The sequence below is a fragment of the Astyanax mexicanus genome, chromosome 14 (assembly GCF_023375975.1).
Source record: "Astyanax mexicanus isolate ESR-SI-001 chromosome 14, AstMex3_surface, whole genome shotgun sequence".
Classification (NCBI taxonomy): Eukaryota; Metazoa; Chordata; class Actinopteri; order Characiformes; family Acestrorhamphidae; genus Astyanax; species Astyanax mexicanus.
The window spans coordinates 11,984,341-12,009,590 of NC_064421.1; the positions used below are offsets into that span (position 1 = coordinate 11,984,341).

Here is a 25,250-nt window from a genome sequence, read left to right on the forward strand (position 1 = left end):
ACAGGTGGGAAAACCCCTCATCAACGCCTCCACCTGCTGTTCGCCATTCGCATCTCCTGCGTGCACGCTCCGCCTCCCTGTTACAGAAAGCTAAAAATATCCAGCACTTTCTAGCCTTTGTCAGTTCAGGATGGCCTCTGGTTCTGTCAGCCGCTTCATTCACTCGAGCGTAGTTTAACCTCGTAACCTGTTTTTTATGTCTATAATTTATTTTAAATTAAATTAAATTATCTGATGAAGTATATAAATTATAATATTATTTTTTCTGGATTAAACATAGTGTCTTGTACACTTGTAATTAAAAAATAAATAAATTAAAAACGACTTAGAACACTGAAAAATAGCATTTGTTCATTTGTTACCTGTCTCCACTCTCTAACTATAAATTTTACCATGAAATATAATTATTAAAATACTTTAGATGTAATTTTTTATTTTGCCTTGTTGCGTAACTCCAAATCCCATCTATGCTTTATTATTATTATTTTTTTTTTTTTCATAATAAATCCATAATAATTATCTGAAAAATGTAATACATATCTAAACATTTGAAATATTCTAAAAGTCACATCTACAACAGGAAGTAACATCGGTCGGTTCTTCTGAAGACCATGGGAAGACCAAAATTAAATTCCCTCATTTGTTTTTCTGTATTTTTGATCTTATTGTAACTATGACTGAGGACATGACATGTATCTCAACAGTCATTCATGTCACTTGAATTAATACATAGATCTTATTTGATTATTTTTAAAATACAAATTTTGGGAAAATTCCTTGAATGTGCTCAGTGTCCTCATGCTATTAGCATAGCTGCCATTTAGCTATTTTCTTGTTTTTTTGTTTCTTATTCTATGCTAAAAACTTATTCCTGTTACTCAAAACATAAAAAGTAACAGGAATTAGTGCCAGTAACAGGAGTGAGTTCCAGTAACAGGAATGAGTGCCATTAACAGGAGTGATTTTTCTTCTCATAAATATCAATTATTTAAACATGTAGTCAACCATTTATTTAAAATAAAGACTTTCTTAAGAGAAAATTAAAGGAATTAATGGACTTGCTTTTAAACATACTTTTTAAATTTTATAGCCATCTTCGGTTTAGAAACCTTTAAAAAAAATTAATAAATCTGTCTGAGTTTGACCAATACATGTTTTATAGTAAATAATTAAATATGTGTTATTATATATTCAGAGTTTAAAAAAGATTTAAAAAATAATTTAATTTGGAAGAGTTACAACAAGCAAGTGGCAATGTGGAATGGCCTATGTATACATAGGGATGTGATAGGGGGGTGGAGTATAGAGGGATGTAAATATGTAACACAGGCTGATGTTAAGCCTATAATTGAGCCCAAATTTAAAATGCAAGTGTAGTAAATCTGTACATTAAGCCTTATAGGAAGTAGCAGCAACCATTTAAAGGTCTGGATAATGTAGACTGTCTTGTTTTCCAAGGAATTAGCGTTTCTCATCTTATTAAATACGGTTTATTTATGTTTTTCGCTGGTTGCAGCGCATTACAGCACCTTTGCAGTAAGGCTAACCATACCCAAGAGGGCGCCACATACCCAGGCCTGCAATCTGAAGCTCCTGAAGGCCTGCACTCTGCTGCAGTGTAGTCTTTTTACCCATCAATACATGAGATACACTGCTGACTGATACTCAGATAGCCTTAAAATTAACACCAGACTAAGAGGTCAGATACATTCTTACCAATATGTTCAGTTCTGGACTTTTATTATCTAACACACTGGCAATCTTGCTTAAAAAAAAAAAAAAGACTTAGCTGAGGTGCTGCAGCTGAAAGACCAAAATGTGAAATACAGAAAAAGTGTCTACACACAGAAATCTGTGCAAACAAATGTGTTTAATGATTAAAGACAGATATAAAGTGTTTTTGCGCAGATTTGAGTGTTTCACCCCTATTAAGTTTTGCTTTAAAAATCCAAAATCAATGTTGTTTATAATTTGACTTTCATATGTTTAATATAAAATTCATCAAACATAATGAATATTGGAGTACAGAAAAAACAGAGCAGGAAAAGAACAAAATTGTTTGCACTTTCTATGCACTTTAATGCAATTTGATTCATATTATATACACTTTATGTTTAGATGCAGACAGAGGGGAAGGAAAGAAGACAATAAAAAAAATTGTCAAAAGAGATGGAGCCAAAACACACACACCAAAAATAAATTAATAATTAAATACAGAAGAAGCGTCAGCACACTTAAATCTGTTAGAATAAAGAAAGAGTAATTTTGGCACAATTTGGAATATGTATGTGCCTATTGTGCCTAATCTGTATTTAATTTAGCCCCAAAAAATCCCAAATCAGCATTTTATAAACGTACATAATGTTTGCATCCACACAGCCTGAAATTCAAACATTATTAGACATTTATTTAATATGTCATTTAATTTATATTGTATACACTTTATGATTAGACAGGCAAACAGGGAAAAAAGAAAATATTTAAAAATATATATATATATTTTTAAAAATATATATTTTAAAAGATTGGGAATGTGTTGGTCGGAATAGCATAAAAAACAGCTGTGGGTGACAATAAATGGACTTTACCAAGTCTTTCAAATAAATTCGAATTGTTAGGTGTTCTCAGGTTGAGCATTTATAGATAGAGAGTTATAGATGCAAGTGTGACAGTGTGTATTTGAGTTATGTTGAACTATTTGGAAAAAATGATAAAAAATAAAAATGATTTATATTTTCCCAAATGTTTACACATAGAGGTGGTTATAGATAGCTATACTGTACAGTTAGGCCTGTATATGTTGTACTATACTATCCTATAGGACTGAATTCATTTGAATTCACTCTGAGAAGAATCACGAGCTGCTGAAGAGTCAGGAGTTTTATCCATTGTAGGAATGAGTGGAAAGGAAATTCCACCCGACTCCTCTTCTGTTTTGTCAACATGTAAAATGATTCCAAAGGTCCAGGCAAGTATAAATATTTTTTTTTTCCAATAGAACACATTTTTTCCTCCATGATTGCTGTTTATAAGATTGTGAGAGTTCTCTCCAGCAGGGATGCCCCAGAGAGTGGCCCAGGCAACTAGCTGTAAACTGTTGTGTTCTGTGGTCTCGATGGGATCATATCTGAAATTCAGAGAAATGGATACAAGGTAGACATATTTCTGAACTGTATTTCAGTGATAATCATAGTTATACACATAGTGCACGTACTAGACTACGACACAGTAAACTGTAAACTAAAATAAAAAAAGGCTGTTTTATGTAAAATTAGATATTTCCATACATTTATCAACTTAGGTGAACATTTGTGGGTATTTGTGATATTTGAGTTAAGTCAACTTATATTTAACTGAGTTTAGTCTGTTCAGACAAACTATTTTCATTTTGGGTGTGTCCTCCAGCTTATGACACTCACCATCATCAGTGTGTAGTCATTCCCTCCGGGGCTGCCTTTGGTAAACTTGTAGATCATATATTATGATTAACTGTCTGGCCCCTAAATTCACCTTTTCCAGGCTTACAGTGTTTTATTTATAAAATAAAATATTTAAGTAAAATAAAATTCAAATGAAAAGTAAGAAGAAATCAACATATTTATTTATTTATTTATTTGGAATACAAAACACTAAAGAGAATTTTTGGGGAAATGAATTGGTATAGCAAAAATAAAAAAGTTAAATCAACTTCCCCTTTAGTTCCCCTTTAACCTGATGTTTTGAATTATGTAAACTCTAGTTTTCATTACCCATTACTTAACTTTTTCAAGGCAATCGGTTTGCTCAAAGTTTTAAAGTAAAATTCAACTTATCCGGGCTCACAGTGTAGTGACCAGAGAGCCCTGCATACCTGCATGTACTGTTACGTGTAGTTGGATAGCTTAGTGGCTAACACCACTGTCGTTCTCCACACTAAAAAAAATCTTAATCTCAGAAGATTAATTTTTGTCTCTCTTACTAAGGACTGTATGTGTAAGTGTAAGATTAATCAGTCTTACTTCTCATCTTATTTTAAGTAATTTGAACTCAAAATTAGCACAAAAATCACCAGTCAAGTTATTCTGATTCTTTTCTTTAAATGTAAGCCAAAAAATCTGGGATTTGTACTTGATTCAAGTCTTACTTCACTCATTTTTTTGAGACTTTGTTATTGCTTATTTTAAGAAATCTTTCGAAGAAAAATTGCTTACTCCATTGGCAGTTTATTTTGCATAATATAAAAAAATATAATTTTATGTATCTATTTTGCAGTGCAAGTAGCAGAAGGACTAGGCTTTGAATCCTGTTAAATCATCCCATTAAAATAGCACACCGTTTCATTCAACACAGAAATCAGTCGTTTGAGATGAGAATTATGTTACACTGGAGTATGAACATTCAAATAATTCTACACTATAAAAAAACGAAAGGTTCTGCACTATTATAGCAGTAGTCTTGAATGCACCTCACTCATATCTCCTGTGTTCCTCCCCTTACACACCTTATCTGTTTTATTTCCCCTCCTTCCTCCCCACAAGCTTCAGGGTTTTTTTCCCCGCCTACTGCCCGGGGGTTGGCTCTGCCCCTGCCTCCTACATACAGCAGGATCTGCGAGGGTCCAGATGCTGCAGAAAGACCATAGCTGATAACAGGGCCTACTCCAAAGAATTTAACTTTACATCAGTTGTTATGTATCCCATTGTATGTAATATTAAGATTAAATATGTTATTAATGCACGTCATGGATTTACTGGTGTTTTAATAAAGAATCCAACTGAAATACTGTGTGTCTCACTTTTTGTGTCCCATTGTGTTATCATTGTGAGAATTGTCCCACATCAGCATTGTTAAATAAATACAGTTGGTATTAGCAGGAGGTCACAGTTTCGAACCCCCGCTCATGCAGCTTTGCTATCAAGCTGCTGGCGCTCAGAGGGAGCACAATTGGCCCTGCTCCCTCCGGCTGGGTAGATGGGGCTCTCTCCCCACATCACTCCTAGGGTGATGTCCGCAGCACAGGGCGTCTGTGAGCTCATGTATCAGAACCAGGTCACTGCTCTTTCCTCCGAGCGCACTGTGATGCTGTTCGGCAATGCTGCATCAGCAGCAGCTCGAAAAGAAGCAGTGGCTGACTTCACATGTATCGGACGAAGCATGTGTTAGTCTTTGCCCTCCTGTGTGTTGGGGCATCACTAGTGATAGGGAGAGTTCTATTGAGTGGGTTGGGTCTTTGGCTGTGCTAAATTAGGGAGAAAATGGGACAAATTTGAAATAAAATTATACATATATATTTAAAAAAATACCAGTTGCTAATGCAATTACTGTATTTTGTGCAACCAAGCATTTGTGCACTCTTTATGTCCCATTTAGGAGGACACTAATTGATAATAAAGACAGAATTGTATAATATTACTGATTTTACTGCTTGACAGATTGAACATTCTTAGAACATTAACAGTAACATTTAAAAAAAAGTTATAGATATATTTCAATTAAAATACCAGTTGGTAACGCAATATTGGTATTTTGCGCATTTAATAATGGTAATCCCAGATTGCATCATAACCTTATAGTTGGACAGTTTAGTGGCTTGTATTGTATCAAAATGTTTAATCTGTGAGGTATGTAAAATATTTTTTTTCTTTTGGTGTCTTATTATATGGGACATAAAGAGTGCAAAAAGTATTTGCATTATCAATGGGTATAGCAAACAATGCAGTGTGGAGAAGGCCAGTGGTGTTAGCCACTAACCTATCCAACTATATGTATGCACGCAGGAGTGGTTAACATTCCCATAATGTTAGTAGTCTTCTAGCTAGGACCATTATGTAAGAAACATTCTAATAATATTATGATGCAATCCGGGATTACCATTACTGAATGTGCAAAATACCAATATTGTGTTATCAACTGGTATTGCTAACAATAATAACATGGGACATAAAAAAACAGATATGTTTCTAATTACTAAAATAACTTTTTAAACTTTTATGTCCCATGTTATCATTGTTAGCAATACCAGTTAATAGCGCAATACTGGTATTTTGCGCATTCAACAAAGGTATTAATAGTTTGCATCATATTAGAACATTATTAGAACGTTTCTTACATAAGGGTCCCAGCTAGAAGACTATGGAATCATGGAATGTTAAAAGTAGCATTCCCAAAATTAAAAATTTTAACTTTGACACAAGTGATGTTGCAGCAATATTACCAAAACTTAAAAATGTACAAATATTTTGAGGACATAGAGGAAACTCGACAGTTTAAATGTTTTAAGAACCTTCTCTGTAATTTCAGAAAACATTCTACTAACCAAAAAATGTTTAATCTTTCAATGGAAGTCAGTAAAAACTTTATTCCAGGTTTTTGAGTCTGACACAATGTGACAAGACACTTTTCAGATTCAGTTTTAATTCGAAAAGTGAAAAACAACAAAATATTAAAAAAAGATGCAGAGCTTTCAGACCTCAAAAATGCAAATAAAACAAGTTCATATTCATAAACCTTTAAGAGTTCAGAAATCAATATTTGGTGGAATAACCCTGGATTTTAATCACAGTTTTCATGCATCTTGGCATCATGTTCTCCTCCACCAGTCTTACACACTGCTTTTGGATAACTTTATGTCAGCACTCCTGGTGCAAAAATTCAAGCATTTCAGCTTGGTTTGATGGCTTGTGATCATTTATCTTCCTCTTGTTTATATTCTAGAGGTTTTCAATTTGGTAAAATAAAGGAAAAACATCATCATTAAGTTGTTTAAGAGCTGTATATCATTGTGGGTTTTTTATTTCTTTTGTGTGATTGTTTTTTTTTTATATAGGTTTGAGGCTTATTCTACTCGCAGAAGTACATAGATTATGAAGCATTAAGGCTTTAAATAAAGGCTTTTATAACTGTAGGGTTTGCTTTCTCTCACAAAATTAAACACCACCTTTACCAATACAGTTACCAATACACCACCCTGCACTAATTCACACATGCATCTTTCTTTTTTTTACTGTGTCTTACTAAGGGTCATCCTGTGGGTACAGTCAGCCTGTGGCTTCAGGGAACTGGATTAGATAACTGTGGTGGAATCTGCGGTGGTGACCCACTAAACTCTTGACCTGGTGGGGGAATAGTGCGAGTTTAATTGACCCCGCCCGTATGGACCATATCAGAGGGGCAGCGGGTAAGAAGTGACAGCAGGGAACGTGCTGGCTGCCTTGTAAATTGGGGGCATGGGATCTGGCAGGGGGTTGCATGGGGTGCAGCCACTGCACAGTTCACTGGTGCAGGGGTATGTCCCGGTGCTGGACTGGGGGGTCATGGAGAGGTGAGTTGCATGGTGCAGTTACGGAACACAGAGACAGGCCTGGGGCCAGTTTGGCCGAGCGGGGGTGTTCCCACATCCTAATCAAAACTTCATATGACGTTCAAGAATGCTGAATGCTTTTTCTCGCTGATGTTTGATGTTTTGCTGGCCAGGTTGAACTCACTGCACATAAATCAAATAAAACACTTGATATAATGTTGGATTTCCTCCTCGGTTTCTCTGCTGGAAAGGCAGAAATGTTTGACAGCGTTTTTTTTAGTGAGTGTAAAACATGATGGATATCTAAATGACGTGGATTTAGCTGCAAATCTCTAACAGAGAACTCTGGAATATTTCACAATATTCAGATAATTCTTCTTTTACCTTTTTTTATTGATTTTTGCATCTGTACATAATGAATTAATTGTTCATTTTTCCCTACAGTATTTTAATATATATTTTTATAACTCAATATATATAGTATACAGCCCGAAGGTTGTTGCAGTGTACTAACTGAGTATATTGTTGACCATATATTCTTATTTTTAATGAAATAAACAAATTCTAAACTTCTAACTCTTAGAAAAAAGGTTCCTACTGTCTTCAATTCTCATAAATGTTTCATAAAAATTGTGTATTAATTGGGCCCTTTCACCAAATAACCATGTATCAACCACTCAATCAGCCAGCTAAGAAATTAGTTTAGTTATTTACTTTTACTATTGAAACTTTATCATAAATGTTAAGTGTCTTCATTAGGTGGTCCCTTGATTTCCATATAAAATGCAACATTTAAAGATGATCAGTGATGGTTTGGAGAGTCATGTCATCTGCTGGTGTTGATCCACTGTGTTTTATCAAGTCTAAAGTCAGTGCAGTTTTGTTGTCCCGGAAAATCTTACAGCACTTCATGCTTCCCTCTGCTGACAACTTTTATGGAGATTCAGATTTCATTTTCCAGCAGGACTTGGCACACTGCCCACACTGGCAAAATAACCAGTTGGTCTTATATATAATATTCTAATTTTCTGAGTTAGGGTTTTCATAATCATCAACAATAAAATAAATAAACACATACATAGATCACTATGTGTTTAATAAAACCGATATAATATATGGGTTTCACATGTTTAACTGAATTACTAAAATAAAATAACTTATCAAGGATATTCTATTTTTTACTTAGATTTTTTTTATTGCTAAACATGATCAGCGCAAAATTAGACAGAAAAGTAAGGACAAAACAGAAAACATGGAGAGTAATGCACCTGGGATATTGCATTAAAATGTAATGTATTGTATGAATATTTCAAGTATAAACTAGTCTTAGAACAAAAAATAGAGTTTTGATGGCTCAGTGAAAGACAATAATGTAAAAGCAGTAAAGTAGCAGTAAAGTAGCAGTAAAGCTTTGCCCTAAATGTCCAGCACTGTCCTGGATGTATCGGGAGCTGGAAATGTCTTCCAGAGAAGGAAGGGGGCAGCCAATATTCAAACACTGCAAAAAATCCAACTTGAAAAAGTTTGAATGACTATTTTTATCAACTTAATTGAGCAAAAGTCATCTTAGCTGTTGGCCAGCATAGGGTATGCTTTTATTTAAATTTGACCAGCATGAAATTGATTGACAGGCATGACCACCATCACTGAACCAACTGAATAACTAGCATGGGCAAACTCAAATACAACACACAACAGTGCTGGCCAGCTATGCTATCAGTCAAAAGTTTTAGAACACCATTGCAGACATCCCAAGTTGCAAAAGTTATTTTTTTTTAATTAAATTTAGAGTACTCAGAGGTGAAATGAGTTTTCTTTTTTTTTCTTTTTGGAAGGCCCTGCCTCTGCTTTCCCTGCCTCCGCCATGATCTGCTTTCTCTCACTCACTGAACAATTCCCGTCCGGGAGGGGGGGGGGAAACACTGCCCGCCCACACTAAAAACTGATTGGCTGTCTCAGACAAACCAAGTCTCCCTGAAGCTGTGGGGGTCTCCCGCATTTCGGTAGTGGCTCCCTGATGCCCGCGAGTCACATATAATCTCCCGGAATTCAGAACGAGCGCCCCAAACGCGCCCACAGGCCACAGACTTTTTTTCTCTAATCGCGTGTGGGAAGGAGAGAGAGAAAACAGAGAGGGTTCTGATTGGCCTGTTCTCTGCAAAGAGTCTGTCAGACAGCCAATCAGTTTTTGGTGTGGGCGGGCAGTGTTTCCCCCTCTCCCTTTTTTCCAAAAAGAAAAAATATAAAACTCATTTCACCTCTGAATGCTCTAAATTTAATTTAAAAAAAGTAATAAACAAATAAAAGTAAAGTTTCGTTATCCTTTGGTGTGTGTGCAAGTTTTTTTGACCTCCCTGAAATCAACTCTGTTTTCTCTCTCTCCTTCCCACACGCAATTAGAGAAAAAAGTCTGTGGCCTGTGTGCGCGTTTGGGGCACTCGTTCTGAATTACGGGAGATTATATGTGACTCGCGGGCATCAGGGAGCCACTACCGAAACAGCTTCAGGGAGACTTGGTTTGTCTGCCATTGTTGTTAAGTAGTCCAGTGGCAGTGCTGTATGACCCAGACAAGTTACCAGATGATTTAAAAATGTTAAATAAAATCTAGAAAACTTGACAGAGTGAATGTTCTAAAAATGTTACCTGTAAAATTCAGAAAACATTCTACTAACCAAAAAATTGTTAGCTGGGTTTTCAGGTTCAACTGAAGAATATTAGTTACTACTAAATTACTACTAGTCAATTGTTTTTGACATTTATTACATATAAAGGGCAAATTAGCAAACTAGCTAGGTAAGCAGTATTTGTAGCCAACATTGTGTGGTTCCTTTTTTTAATAAAGTGCAATAGATGCTGAGAGCTCAGTAGTTCACAGCATGTGTCTCCTGGGAAAGCTATTAGGGTTTATGCTGGTATTTATGCTTTTTTAAACAGCACCATTTTAATACTCAATATTCTAAAAAATATTTTAATTTAATTTATTTATTTTTGTGGATCATACAAAGCAGTAGCGTCTCGCCAGCCTTAGGACCCAGTGTCCACCGGGCAGGCTTGTCCTCGTGAAGACCGGGACCTCTGTTTGCCCCCAGTTCACATTTCTAGCTTTGCTTTGCCAACAGCGAGGGCCACGTTTTCCTGACAGTTTTGACAACTCACAACTCTGTGCCCCTAACCTCTTGCCGTCACCCCCCCACCGCTCTGCTGGGGCTGGCACAGAAGGAGTGAAGCCCCACGCTGGTGGGGGAAAGGTCCCAGGGAACAAGCTGTTAATTCAATCAGGAGGGTGGTATGCTCAATTAGGCACCCATAAGGGCCCAGGAAGGGTCCTGGGGCCCAGCGGAGGGCAGGCAGCCCTACCCCTGAGAGCCATTAATTGTGGATGACAGTGTGTAAACAGTGGGGTGAATAGGCGGCGCAGGTGCTGGACACCCAAGCCCTGTCTCAATGGCTCTTTTCACACCCGGATTCCCTCTGTACTCACTCACTCGCGCTCACTCTCGCTCACTCGCGCTCACTCGCGCTCACTTATAACATAAGATGAGGTGCTGGAGTGATGAGGTGCATGGGGAGCTCCTGTGTTTGTGTGTGTGTTGTTAGTGTTTAAAAGTGTTGAGTGTGGATGTGATGTTAGTTAGAAATAAATGGGGGCTAAAAAAAGCCCTAAAAAAATAGCCCTACAAAAGTACCCTAAAAAGTTTTCTCGATAAATTTCAACTAAGAGACCACTTAAAAATGATGAGTTTCTTTGATTTACAAACCTCTGGAATATAATCAAGAGAAAGGTGGATGATCACAAGCCATCAAACCAAGCTGAACTGTTTGTATTTTTGCACCAGGAGTAAAGGCATATTGTTATCCAAAAGCAGTGTGTAAGACTGGTGGAGGAGAACATGCCAAGATGCATAAAAAACTGTGATTAAAAACCAGGGATATTCCACCAAATATTGATTTCTCAACTCTTAAAACTATGAATATGAACTTGTTTCCTTTGCACTATTTGAGGTCTAAAAGATCTGCATCTTTTTTGTTATTTCAGCCATTTCTCATTTTCCGCAAATAAATGCTCTAAATGACAAAATTTATATTACACATTTGGGAGAAATGTTGTCTCTAGTTTATAGAATCAAATAACAATGTTCATTTTACTCAAATATATACCTATAAATAGCAAAATCAAATAAACTAATTCAGAAACTGAAGTGGTCTCTTAATCTTTTCCAGAGCTGTATCACTTACATATAGCATCATCATTGCAATGTGCACATATGGACTAGTAACATCGCAGGACATGCATTGTCTTGTGTAGTGTTAAATTACAGTTTTAAAACTTTTGATATAAAATTTTCCATGCTATACCTTCCAGAGAACATCTAAATATTGCAGTGTTAGTTATTTTATTCAGTATCATACAGCCCTAGTTTTAACCTAAGCCATTACATTCAATTATCACAGTGCAAAAAAAAAAAAAAGAAAGAAAGAGATAAGACACTTCAGTAAATAAAGTGTGTTTTTATGTTAGTACAAACCAAACTTTGAGCAGATTCCCAGACAGGGATTAAGACCTGTCTTGGATTACACAACATTTTGAATGGAGATTTCCCATTGAAAAGAAAATATAGTCCATCTCTAAACTTTACGAAACCATAGTGTATTAAACCAGAAAGCCCACAATGAGGGGAAACCAACATTGTTTATCTGAAAATCCAAAGCTGGTGAGAAAAGGCCAGAATTTTTCAGTTATGTCAGTCCTCTAGTGATATATTAGCTTTTCAGGCTGGACAATATTGCACTGGTATGATGTTGAAAGACAATCTTGGTCGTTTTTGCCACTTTTTGTGATATTGAAAAATGTAAAGTGTTAAGTTGAATTATGTTAATTGTGTTAAGCTGAATAATATATAGTGTAAGTCATGGCACTTTTTTTTGTTCTTTAAAGCAACATTTTGTGGCAATTGCAATTTAAAATAGCAGCTTTTAAGTGTACAGCTTTTAAGTGTACATGTACAGCTATACATAATGGGACACTCATTTGTATTTACAGAGGAGTAAACTTTAAATACACTCATCAATTGTAGGAGGAGACCAAATAAAACAAAATAATAATAATAATAATAATCTCACAAAATGCTGATTTTTAATTTTTGAATAAATAGGTATATGTCTGAGTATTGTGGGGCAAAATGGAAAGCATACTTTCTAAAAATATTCTTCTATAAAACATACTTTCCAGATATACAACTTACTATTGATATATTTGTTTAAATGGTCACCTGTTTCCTTTTCCTAAATTTCTCTGCAAGTTCTCCACCATTTACCATAAAACCAACCTAATTAGATATTTTTGTTTGATTTAACATTTTAGAAAAAAAAATAGACACATAATAATAATACATTTATATAAATAAAAGGAACAGTTGTCACATTCCGTCTTTCCAGTTTTGCACAGAAATTAATATTACATTACATTACATTACATTTGGCAGACGCTTTTGTCCAAAGCAACTTACAATAGTGAAGTACAAAAGTAATAGAAGTTAAAGGTAAAACATCTTTAGACAGGGCCTAAAGGAGGTCAGAGAGAAACAATAGGATAGAGGAGTGAAGGAGGGGAAGAAGGAAATGAGGTTAGAAGTAGTTTGTTAGAGGTGTTAAGAGAGTAAGTGCTCTTTGAAGAGCTCAGTCTTCAGGAGTTTATTAAAGATAGTGAGAGATTCTCCTGATCTGGTAGTAGAAGGTAGTTAGTTAGAGGTGTTAGGAGAGTAAGTGCTCTTTGAAGAGCTCTGTCTTCAGGAGTTTATTAAAGATAGCGAGAGATTCTCCTGATCTGGTAGTAGAAGGTAGTTAGTTAGAGGTGTTAGGAGAGTAAGTGCTATTTGAAGAGCTCTGTCTTCAGGAGTTTATTAAAGATAGTGAGAGATTCTCCTGATCTGGTAGTGGAAGGTAGTTTGTTCCAGCATTGGGGAACTCTGTATGAGAACAGTCTGGATGTTACAAGGGAATTGTATAAAAAATATAATGATAGAAAATACACAGCATATTTTAATAACATGAGGAGGTACAGCATATTGCATGGCATAACATCCACCACACATCCAGGCCAAACATCAAACACCACTGTAAGTGTAAGTGTACTTGTTGGACATGTGCAAAAAGCTAAAGATGGTATGGTGAATGACCAGAATGGAGTGGAGGAGCTCCATTCATCCAAGAGCTTGAGCCCAGTGCAACCATTACATGTAAAAGACGTGGAATTCATCAAATGAAAGCCAGATGAGAGACTTTAAAGGGAGTAGGTGCTCTTTCTGACCTCACATTTTTCCGAGTGAAGTCCCCCTGTCCGTCCATCTTTCCCATTCTTCTCCCACCTTTACTCCTTTTCTTTTGTTCTTCCGACGAAGAGAGGCCATGCAGGCCGGGCTGGTATGGATGGTGAATACGGAATGCAGCGCTTGAGGCCATGAAACCCAGTTAGTTTGGCGGTGAGCGAAAACTTTCAGGTGCCGGTATGAGATATTGTTTATGAAGTATGTTGAAAGTCTTCAAACACAAAGAGCATCGAAAATAGAGCTATTCTGACCTATTGGAACGCTGCACAAGGCTTATGTGGTTGAATGAATTAAAATTCTAAAATAAATTCTGAACCATGCTAGATCGAGATGTTGCACCACATGCTGGTAGTGAAGCCGCTTGCAGTGTAATTAGAAAGCCGGTGAGGGTATGCGTGTCTCAGAGGGGGTTATCGTTGTTAAAAACGTATTAACAATTAAGGAAACTTCAGGAATCTCCCAGACAGTGTGAAAAAGGCCGGACCGAGAAACTTTCCCCTTGATCTGGCGAAACCACAATAAAGCTGGGTCCAGATGTCTAATTACGCAAGCCGCAACTGGGTTTAACAGCAGTGAGAACTGCGCAAGTATTAAATACGCAGGTATTAAGGCCACTTAACATGAAGTGGGCTTGTCATGCTTATCTTAGACATCAAAATAATACACAGGCTAGGGGGGTTACAGCCTCTGCTGTGTCCGTTTGTGTTGATTAAAGGCATACAATGTGCGCAGCCCGGCGATAATTGAGCCCGGAATCGGCAGGGTGCCTCTGGCTTGGGCCGGCCGGTCCTGTCTACAGACACCTGCTAATTTTCTGTCGGCTTTGTTTGCTGTAAACAGACAGTGGACAGCCATTGAGGATTTCTCGAAAGGGCTGGCGCGATAATTGGGCAGCACAGGCCTTTTTATTTTTTTTCGCCCTTGTTCGTTTACTCTATTCTGTCTCGCCCTTGTCAGGCGGCCGTTTCAAGTCCGGCCAAGTGACAACACCGGTCTGCGTCGGCCGTCGTTTCACCAACAACAGTTTTCACACCCCAGAAAGCCCTGGCGTCTTTGTTTGGCGTAAGGGCATAGTTAAGGGAGAGAGCGGAGGGAAAGTGGATACAGGACATAAAGTGATCTCGTTAACATTCCATTAGACACTGCTGTTCCCCTCCCCCAGAATAACTTCACACAGGCCTGGCCAGCAGTGGACCAGCTGGCACAGTCAGGGAGTAGCACAGCCCAGCCAAGCCCCCAGGGAGAGATCCAGCACTACGGCGAGGCTCGGCCCACCTCTCCGCACCTCTTGATAGCAACATCGCAACCCACACGTTCGCGTTGCGTTCTGCCCATCTGTAAATCTCACCTAAGATAACTTCCGCCTGATAAAACTTTCTTCATGCCATGTCAGGAGCTCTAGTTCCCTGAGCCTCCTGTATCCTTCTCTATTAAAATCGGCTCCCTTCATCCCTCTCTCTATCTCTCTGACCTCTCTAAAACATATAGGGACAAAATACAGTATACTGACATGCCAAAGGTCATGGGACAGCAGCATATAGATGTATCATGAAGTGCTACCTCAGAGGATGAAGTGTTATCTTGTGAAAGAGGCTGGACACTGTCCAGTGTGCTCTTCACAAGACGACATGAATTATGGGAATTATATCATTATCGTTTGTGTTTGAGTGAGGCCTGGTAGTGGGTGGAGATGGATGGGACATTTCATTTTTGACTTCCTCAATCCATATTTTATCATGCGTGTATCAGAAACACATCATAGAAAGCTATATCAAGTAGTTTGTAAATTACTTAAATAATTACCATCTACAGTGGACAGCCCAGTGGGTGGTAATGATTTTGCCCAGCGGCCTCTGGCTAGAATTATCCATGTAGACTAACAAGCGATTCTGTCCGAAATCACACACATGTTCAATTCAGGACAATTCACATGCATGTCCTGCATGTCTGTGCAGTGTTCTTTAGTGGCAGTGGGGCAAAAGTCATGGGACAGTTTAATTTGATCTGCATTATGTATTATATATGTGTATAGATTTCTAAATTTCTAAATCTAGTTTCTAAACCTAACCAACAGCAGTAACTAAGGCACTGCCACAATGATCCGAGGATTGTCGGTTCGAATCTCGCATTATGTTGCTTGGCATCAGCAGCCAGAGTCTGAGAGAGCTCTGAACAGCTGCTCACTTCCATGGTGATGCTGAGCTGTGCTTTTCTCCATGAGCACCTTGGCTACCTACTGATGCTGCATCTGTGGCAGTTTGAAATGAGGTAGTGGATAAATTCACAAGTGTCTGAGAAGGCCCTCGTAATGTATGAGGGCATTGCTAGTGATATTATGGGAAATTTCATATAAGAACAGGGAGTTTAGATTATGTTGTATGGCATCAGCAGCCAGAGTTCGAGAGAGCACAGCTGGCCTTGCTCTCTCAGAGGCGAGTTGATGGCCCTTCTTTCTGGAAGAGACTTTCCTAATGTTGGGGGCATTGCAAGTGAAATTTAGGGAAATGTCATATTAACAGGGAGTTTGGGTAATTGGCTTTCCAAATTGGGTAAATAAAATTGGGTAAAATTGATTCGAGGAACATTGGTTCAAATTCCAGATTATGTTGTTTGGCATCAGTAGCCAGAGTCTGAGAGAGCTCAGCACAGCTGGCCTTACTCTCTCTTAGACGGCATTTCCTTCCCACATCACTTCAATTGTGATGCTAGGCTGTGCTTTCTTCCATGAGCACACTGGCTACCAAGGGATGCTGCATCAGTGGCAGTTTGAAAAGAGGTTGTGGATAACTTAACAATTGTCAGAGAAGGCCCTCCTAATGTTGGGGGCATTGCTAGTGATATCTAGGGAAATTTAATATGAACAAGGAGTAACATTCTCTCTAAAATGTGGTGTAAAATTACTCTGAGGAACAATGGTTCGAATCTTGGACTATGTTGTTTGGCATCAGCAGCCAGAGTCTGAGAGAGAGCTCAGCACAGCTGGCCTTGCTCTCTCTCAGAGGTGTGTTGATGGTACTTCCATCCCACCTCACTTCCATTGTGATGCTACATTGGCTACATTGTTTAACTAGTGATGCTGCATTAGTGGCAGCTTCGAAAAGAGGTCTTGGATAACGTTACAAATGTCAGAGGAGGCTCTCCTAATGTTGAGGGCATTGCGAGTGATATATTTAGGGACAATATGAACAGGGAGTTTGGGTAATTGGCTTTCCAAATTAGGCAAAAATATGGGGTAAAATTGATCAGAGGAACACTGGTTCGAATTCCAGATTATGTTGTTTGGCATCAGCAGCAGCCAGAGTCTAAGAGAGCTCAGCACAGCTGCTCACTTCCATTGTGACATTGGCTACCTAGTAATGCTGCATCAGTGGCAGTTCAAAACGAGGTGGTGGATAACTTCACAAGTGTTGGAGGAGGCCCTCCTAGTGTTGTGGGGCATTGCAAGTGATATTAAGGGTAATTTCATGTAGGGAAGGAAAGCACAGTTCAGCTTCACAATGGAAGTGATGTACGTAGGAAGTGCCATCAACCCACCTTTAAAAGAGCAAGGCCAGCTGGGCTGAGCTCTCTCAGACTCTGGCTGCTGATGCCAAACAACATAACTCGGAATTCGAACTAGTGTTTAATTTGGAAAGGCAATTACCAAATCCCTGTTAATATGAAATTTACCTTAATATCACTAGTAATGCCCCCAACAATTATCCACTACCTTTTTTCAAAACTGCCACTTTTTTCTCATGAAAGAAAGCATAGTTAAGCTTCACAATGGATGTGATGTGGGAAGGAAGTGCCATCAAGGGGATATTAACAGGGATTGGCTTTTCAAATTGGGTAAAAAATTGGGTAAAACTGATCCGAGGAACTGGTTTGAATCGCGGATTATGTTGTTTGGCATCAGCAGCCAGAGTTCGAGAGAGCACAGTTGGCCTTGCTCTCTCAGTTGGCCTTGCTCTCTCAGAGGTGGGTTGGAAGCACTTCCTTCCCACATCACTTCCTGTCCTTCATCTGATGCTTCATCTGTGGCAGTTTGACAAGAGATTTTCAAAATTGGATACCCCTAAATTATTGAAGTACTTGGTCATGGAAATGTACAGAACACACAACACACACACAGTATCTTTATCTCCCTCTCTCTGCTTGCCCCACACATCCACACACTCTCTTTTCTCCACCACACAGATTGAACATTGTTTTGGGAGAAATGTCCTCCAGTTGAAACAAGTACAGAGACTGTTAATTCCCACTCTAATTGTGCCAGTTCTAAGCTCTCAATGGCTGTAATTATGAGCCTGTTCAGTGACGATCTCCAAAAGTCTCGCCCTGTCACGGCCTACCAACCCTACTACTGAATGATGTGGAGGACAAAGAGAGGTCTGCTGGAATTGTCCAAAAAAAAAAAAAAGAAACTTCTTTTGGAGGCTGACCAGACAGTCTTTGAGCTCTTTAAAGCCATGTTCCCGTGAGTGACTCTGCGAGTGTGTGTGTGTGTGTGAGGGATAGAGGGGGGAGAGAGTGAGGGAGGGAGGGTGTGAGGGGAAAAGAGGGGGGGTAGAGTGTGTAGCAGGACACCTGCACAGAGCTCAAAGCCCCTCTTTCTCTGCCTCACACACTCTCATACACACACCTACCACTGAGACACTCTTAAAAAGAGAGAGAGAGAGAAAAAAGAAATAGAATAATACAAAGAAAGAAAGAACTATAGTAATACACTGCCCAGTGTTACCTTCCTAAAAAAGTTTAAAAAGTAGACGGTTAGAGATCTCAAGAGAGGCCTTCTCCTTTTACACATGTTTAGTCATATATTATCTCCAAATTATCAACATTTGAAAAAATTTTTATAAAAGTTTATTTTTTAATTTAATTTTAATTTTCATTGTGAAAGGCACAATGTAAAAGACAACTGCTAGATTTACTTTATGTCAAAAGGTAAAAGTAAAAAAAAAAAACAGCAAATACAAGATACAAGGCTATACGTTTTTTTTTTTTTTTTTTTGTCTGACAGTGATAATACTGTATATATAAAGCTGCATCCCAACCGAGCACTACACATTAATACTAGGTTATATACTATATACTAATTTTAATAGTGCATATTGACAGGTCAGTACGTACTGACCTGTCAATATGCACTATTAAAATTAGTATATAGTATATAACCTAGTATTAATGTGTAGTGCTCGGTTGGGATGCAGCTTTATATATACAGTATTATCACTATTATATTATTATAAATATTATTGTTTAAGTATTATTATTATAAATATATATATATATATGTGTGTGTGTACATAATTCAGTAAAACTTAACATTTGGTAAATCATTGTTTAATAATGTTAAATTAAGTGAGCTGATGATAAAATGATAAAACCCATCTTTGTCCTGATTAGAGGCATCCAGCAGAAATCAGGAACTTTACTGGAGCTCTGTACACTAAACTAGTTCACAAGATATCACCTACTTTCTTCAAATTGAAAAAAAATGTGTTTTTTTAACTGTATCATGTTTAAATGCGTATGGCGTGTTTACAAGCAGGAACAAACAGTGTTATTGCTGAGGGAATGTACATAACCAGTCAGAAGTTTGGACACACCCCTTCTCATTTAATGTTTTTTTTTTTCTTTTCTTAATTTTTACATTGTAGATTAATTTTAATAAAGACATCACACCTATGATGGAAATGATATGCAATTATAAATTAAACCAAAAAAATTTTAAACAAGCCAAAATATGTTTTATACTTTAGATTCTTCAAAGCAGCACCTTTTGCTTTGATGCCAACTTCGCCCACTCTTGGCATTATTCTCTCAGTCGGCTTCATGAGGTCTTAAATGCTTTTCCTGCTCCTTGTGCTCCAACTCGTCCCAAACCACCTGGGTTTGTATGTCAGGTGTTTGTAAAGACCAAACACTTTTTTTGTCTACTACCTTTTTGCATAAGTGTTCCTTCATAGTTCAGTTTTTTTAATTATTAAAAATTAATCTACAATGTAGTTAATAATACAAATAAAGAACACATATTAATGAGAATGTGTTACAAACAACGAGAGTTAACACCATTGATCACTGATTTAATAAATCAGGAGCTGATATGATGATAACACTAAATAACATTAGACTTTAATGAGGACAGCTGTGAGATGTCTTAATGAACACAGTGATTAGTGGGATATTTTATTAAGCAAACTAGTGAACTATTCCTGTAATACAGAAGATATTAAGTTTTATGTTCTTGTTTCACAGCTACACACTAAAAAACAGAGATATGATAAAAGTATTTTCTTGTACTTAAAGGTACACTTTTCATTATTGTACCCTCAAAGATATAATATTGGCCTCTATAGTCTGTCCTAACAGCAGTAAATACAGATTAGTACCATTTAACCAGCTGAAAGGTACATTTGGTATTCTGTATCTGTATTTTAACAATACATTTTTTATTTGAAAGCCAGACAATTTTGGATTGCATCAAGTTCTTGACACATATCCAGTTGATGATACTGTTTATAATCTTTATAATCATTACTGGTACAGAAAACTCAAACCTAGTACTCTATCCTACCATAATATAAGGTACAGCCCCAGTGACAAGCTTTGTACTCTTTTTTTTTTATTTAAGTACAAATCTGCTCTTGTTTTTCTTATTGTGAAGCTATAAGAAAAAAAACATGAAAATCTGTTGTATGTGCATAGTTGTTATGTTTTTATGTGTTTTATTATTCTATAGTTATTATATTATAATTAATTCAGGCAGCAGTACTAGTGGTTTATTTGAGTGAGGGCGCCATGTGTCTTTTCTAAGTGAAGCACTTCTCTTATATTGAGATCAGAGGGGCGGGGGATTGGACGCTTCCAGTGTCAGTCATGTTGAGTAATCCCACCTCCCGGGCTTTTAAATGAGTCCCAATGGAAACTAAACTATTCAACCTGTAGCTATCGCCAGGAGCGCACGAGCCCGAGCCCGAGCGCGTGCAGTGGATACGGCAGAGCCACGCAGAGCAGCCGCGCGCGGACAGAGAGAGACAGAGAGCAGCCCGGACACTATGTGAATATTTACCGGTACAGAGAGACACAGCCCGGCAGAGAGAGACACTGAGGAGCGGTTCTGGAGCGCGCTGCCTCTGTTCTGGAGTTTCCAGCTCATCTGATTGTTTTGTGGGACTGCTGATAATCAGGTATATCTACAGGACAGAAAGAGAGAGAGAGAGAAAGACAGAGAGCGCGCGCACACCGACGACATGCTTCTGCTCCATCAGCTCCTCCTCTGCGTCCTTTTGGACACTTTTACGCTGAATTTGGTGCAGCGGACCTCAGCGCAGAAATCCAACGGCTCCCGGGTAAGCGCGCGCGCGTGCGTGCGTGTCTCTGTGTGAGAGAGCGTGTGTGTGTGTGTGTGTGTGTGAGAGAGAGAGAGAGCTTATCGATGACTGTTAGATTTGTCACGTGACCTTTACTGGCTTGTGTGATTTGTCACTGGAAGTTGTCATGACTTGAGAGGTGAATGAGTTGAATCCTGTGTAGAAAAGCTGCTCTTTCTCATGGAGTGTGTAGTGTTTGTGATAGAGAGAGAGAGTGTGTGTGAATGGGTTCAAGTCTACCTGTGTGTCCGTTTACCTATAAACAGCATGGCTTAGAATAAAAAGGCAAAAAACTAAAATATCTCCAAATCAACCAACAGGGAAGAAAAAAAAAATTGAACGATCAATTTATGTATTGTGAAAAAAAAAATTATTGTATCCTGTAGGCCTGTCCCGATTACATTTTTGCAACATTGTCATTTTAAGACCATTTAAATGTCATTGACATTATGGCTACGTTCACATTACCAGGCTGATCAAATCTGATTTTTTGCCCAGTGTGGCTTAGATTTGATTTTTACATGGCTGTGTGAACGTGCCGAATCCGATTTTTTCTAAATCAGATTTGAGTCACTTTCATATGTGGTCCAAAGTTGGATACATATCCAATCCATGGACATGCAATATGATAGATAGATAGATAGATAGATAGATAGATAGATAGATAGATAGATAGATAGATAGATAGATAGATAGATACTTTATTAATCCCCAATGGGAAAATTCATTTGTCCAACAGCACACAGATAATAATAATAAGTAAACACAAAAAGTATACACAACAGAGTCCATACTCAAGTGAAAAGTGCTAATGGTGCTTATTAGGTACACACATCATGAATGTAAATGAATGTAAATGTAAATTCATGAAAAAATCATGGGTCTTTTTGCTTTTCCGCATGCGCTACGTGCTTCTCTCTCATACCCACACATCTCTTGGTGCAGCAGTGCAGCTATAGCTGCAAAAAAAACAGCAAAAGCAAACCGCCCGGCCCTTTTTCACCTCCTCGACCTGAGCATGTACTTCAGACCAGCTGTTTACTCTCCTCTCGAGCAAAAGATGCTCCACATATGAGCTGGTAATGGATCTGTTTTGCATTTATAAAACTGCGAGTCGTCTCTCGAATGTGATGTTTTTTTGTTGTTGGTAAAGAAGGGGACGTTTATATTAATGTGCGCATGTGAGGCTTTTTTTAGGGACAGATTCGTTCACATTACACACAGATAGATGCGGTCACTTACATTTGTGAATGTGAAGCATCAAGATCTGAGCAAAAAATCAGATTTGAGCAATGTGGCTTGTAATGTGAACGCAGCCTATGATAATAGAATAGCATAACAAAGCATTTATATTTATGGTTTAGGAAATAATATATTCATCTTTCTTTTTCTACTGCAGTCCACATTGTGTGTATGGAGTCGCAGTTATTGAAGCAAAATACTGTTCACTGTTATATACTGTATGTGAATAAACATACAATACAGTTAAACACAATAAAATAGATGATATCACGATTATCAAAAATTATTGAACTGATGTCCATTTATTGTATGATAAGTTGATAATGTAATTATCGTGACAGGCCTAATTGTATAATTTGGGAGCATTCATGCATTTCTATTGGTCCACTCTTTATGAACTTGTAATACAATGTAAAGATCAACTGCCAGATTTAAATCAGATCAAAAGGTGAAAAACAAACATCAAATATAATATATGCCCTCAATATATTGTTACTAGGACTGCACAGTATTGAAATCTCTAGAAGCCTAGAATGAGACAGTATGTCATTAGATTAATATATATTAATGCGTGGCATATATCAACATATTAAAGTGTGTGTATGTTGTAGGGATTCTCTGAAACGGAACAAAATGAACATTGGGTTAGAGGCTGAATACCAAATATATACCCTGTTTTTTTTTGCATGTTTTTTTATTCATTTTGCCACGTTTTTTTTCACCACTGCTATGTTTACAAAACGCTCCTCGCTCCACACTGCATAATGCATAGTGTCATCAAAAACATCATGTTGTTCGTTATAGATCATAATGTAATCTTTTCACTTTATTGAGCTACACATACAGAAGTGCTGCGTGACACTTCTCTTATATTGAGATCAGGGAGCGGGGGATTGGACGGTTTTGGTGTCAGTCATGTTGAGTAATCCCAATGAACACTAAACTATTCACAAATGCATAATTCATTCTTTTCACTTTATTGAGTTACACATACAGAAGTACTGCTTAACATATTTCAAGTAGTGTTGTAGCCATTTTAAGCTGAATAATAATTTCAGCTGCCAAACATTCAGCACATCAGTGCGATGCTGATACGATATATTGTGCAGCCCTAATTGTCACTATCGCAGTTAATCCGATTCAGGCCTCTCCACTAAAGGCCTTTACCAGCCAACATGGCTGAGTATGATAGAAAGTCATGAATCTATGTCACAGAATCGCCTTGATTTCCGTTCGATTTGTAAAAAAAAAAAAATCATCGCAGATTTGACAGAATAATTACCGTAACACTCAAACTGTGAGGCTGTTTAAAACGTTGCGGAGCGGTTTAGTGTATGGAACAGGCTGAATAGTACAGCTGTGTGTGTGGAGGGAGTTGCATTGTCCTGTGGGTTTGTCAGTGATACTTGAGTGCACCCATTGCCCTTTTGTCGCTTAGCTCTTTTGCTCTCCGTGCACCCCTCTGGGTCGTAAGAAAGGAGCGGGCCATTGCCTTTCCAGCACAGCATTTTATACATTTCCAACAAAGACAACATGGTGAATTTCTTTTCCTTTTTTCCTCCTCTCGTCCTCACAGCTGAATCCGTTGGCAGGGGCAGGAGGTCCTCAATAGTATTTAAAACCCATACTTTCCCATTCTGCCAACCTTTGTTGTTCATTCATTTGTCAGGCTGTCATTTCTCTCAAAAGTGAGAAAGTCTGAGTCATGGTGATGATGAGCCTTATTCTTTCCTCTCTTTCTCTCTCTCTTTTTCTCTCTCTCTCTCTCTTCATGCTCTCTTCCTGCTTCTTCTTCTCCCCCCATCCTCTGTAGTCTGAATCAATGATATGACACTGGCCAGACAAAACTCGAAAATGTGCCCCAGTTACAGCATTTTTTCCATCTGAGAGAGGGAAAGAAACCTCAAGTACCTGACAGCCGTTGAGGCGCAAGAATGATTTGGCAAGCTCATCCGTTCGGTAAATGTCCATTTAATGATCCGCAGAGACTGCGGAGAAAGAGTGAAAGTGAGAGAAAGTGAGAGAGAGAACGAGAAAGAAAAGAGAAAGAAAGAAAGAAAGAGGGGAAGTACGGCGGGAGAGAGAGGGAGAGAGAGAGAGAAAGGAAGTGAATGGGTTTTTTGTGTGTATGGCGTAGAGGGACTGTCATATTTGTGGTCAAATTGGAGGGGGGGGGGGGTTGGGGGTGACTCAACCATGAATCTGCAATACGCTCACACATTACTCTCATTAGAAACAATGGACTCTCTGACTGGATGTGTCCATATACAGAGTGATTAATAGACTTTATAATGAAAACATTGTTTAAGCATTTAAACGGCTTGAGGAGAGCATCTTGAACATCTGTGCAAAAAAAAAAAAGAAGAAGGTCGACTAGATGATAGAAGATGATATAGGATAGAACAGCATATGATTATTTTCTTTTGCACCAGGAGTGGCATACAGTTATTCAAAAGCAGTGTGTAAGACTGGTGGAGGAGAACAAGCCAAGATGAATGAAAACTGTGATTAAAAACCAGGGTTGTTTAACGAAATATTGATTTCTGAACTCTTAAAACTTTATGAAAATGAACTTGTTTTCTTTGCATCATTTGAAGTCTGAAAGTTCAGCATCTTTTTTGTCATTTCATTTCCATTCTAGAATCTAGAATCAGAAGCAAAGTTGACATCTTCCATAATTTTTACACACTTACAAACTTAACCTCACCAGATTCCACACGGCATGGCTAAAAACAGAAAAATTTATATATATTTACAGCTCTGGATAAAATAAGAGACCACTTAAAAATGATAAGTTTCTTTGATTTCACCAAATCGAAAACCTCTGAAATACAATCAAGAAGAAGATGGATGATCACAAGCCTTTAAATCATCAAGCTAAACTGCTTGAATTTTTGCACCAGGAGTGAGTATCATAAAGTTCTCCAAAAGCAGTGTGTAAGACTGGTGGAGGGGAACATGCCAATATGCATGAAAAATGTATTAAAACCCATGGTTATTCCACCAAATATTGATTTCTGAATTATTTAAGGTCTGAAAGCTCTGCA

The 25,250-nt window shown here is 37.9% G+C and overlaps 1 protein-coding gene across 6 annotated transcripts in view; it reads left to right on the top strand.

The window, feature by feature from the left end:
- The first annotated feature begins 20,521 nt into the window (after positions 1-20,521).
- Positions 20,522-25,250, top strand: part of smoc1 (SPARC related modular calcium binding 1) — a 93,655-nt gene continuing 88,926 nt past the window's right edge. For all 6 annotated transcript variants that reach the window (XM_049463652.1, XM_049463651.1, XM_049463653.1 and 3 more), the window contains exon 1: positions 20,522-20,940. In XM_049463652.1, the coding sequence (XP_049319609.1) occupies positions 20,842-20,940 (99 nt within the window). In that variant the 5' untranslated portion in view covers positions 20,522-20,841. The remainder of the gene's footprint in view (positions 20,941-25,250) is intronic.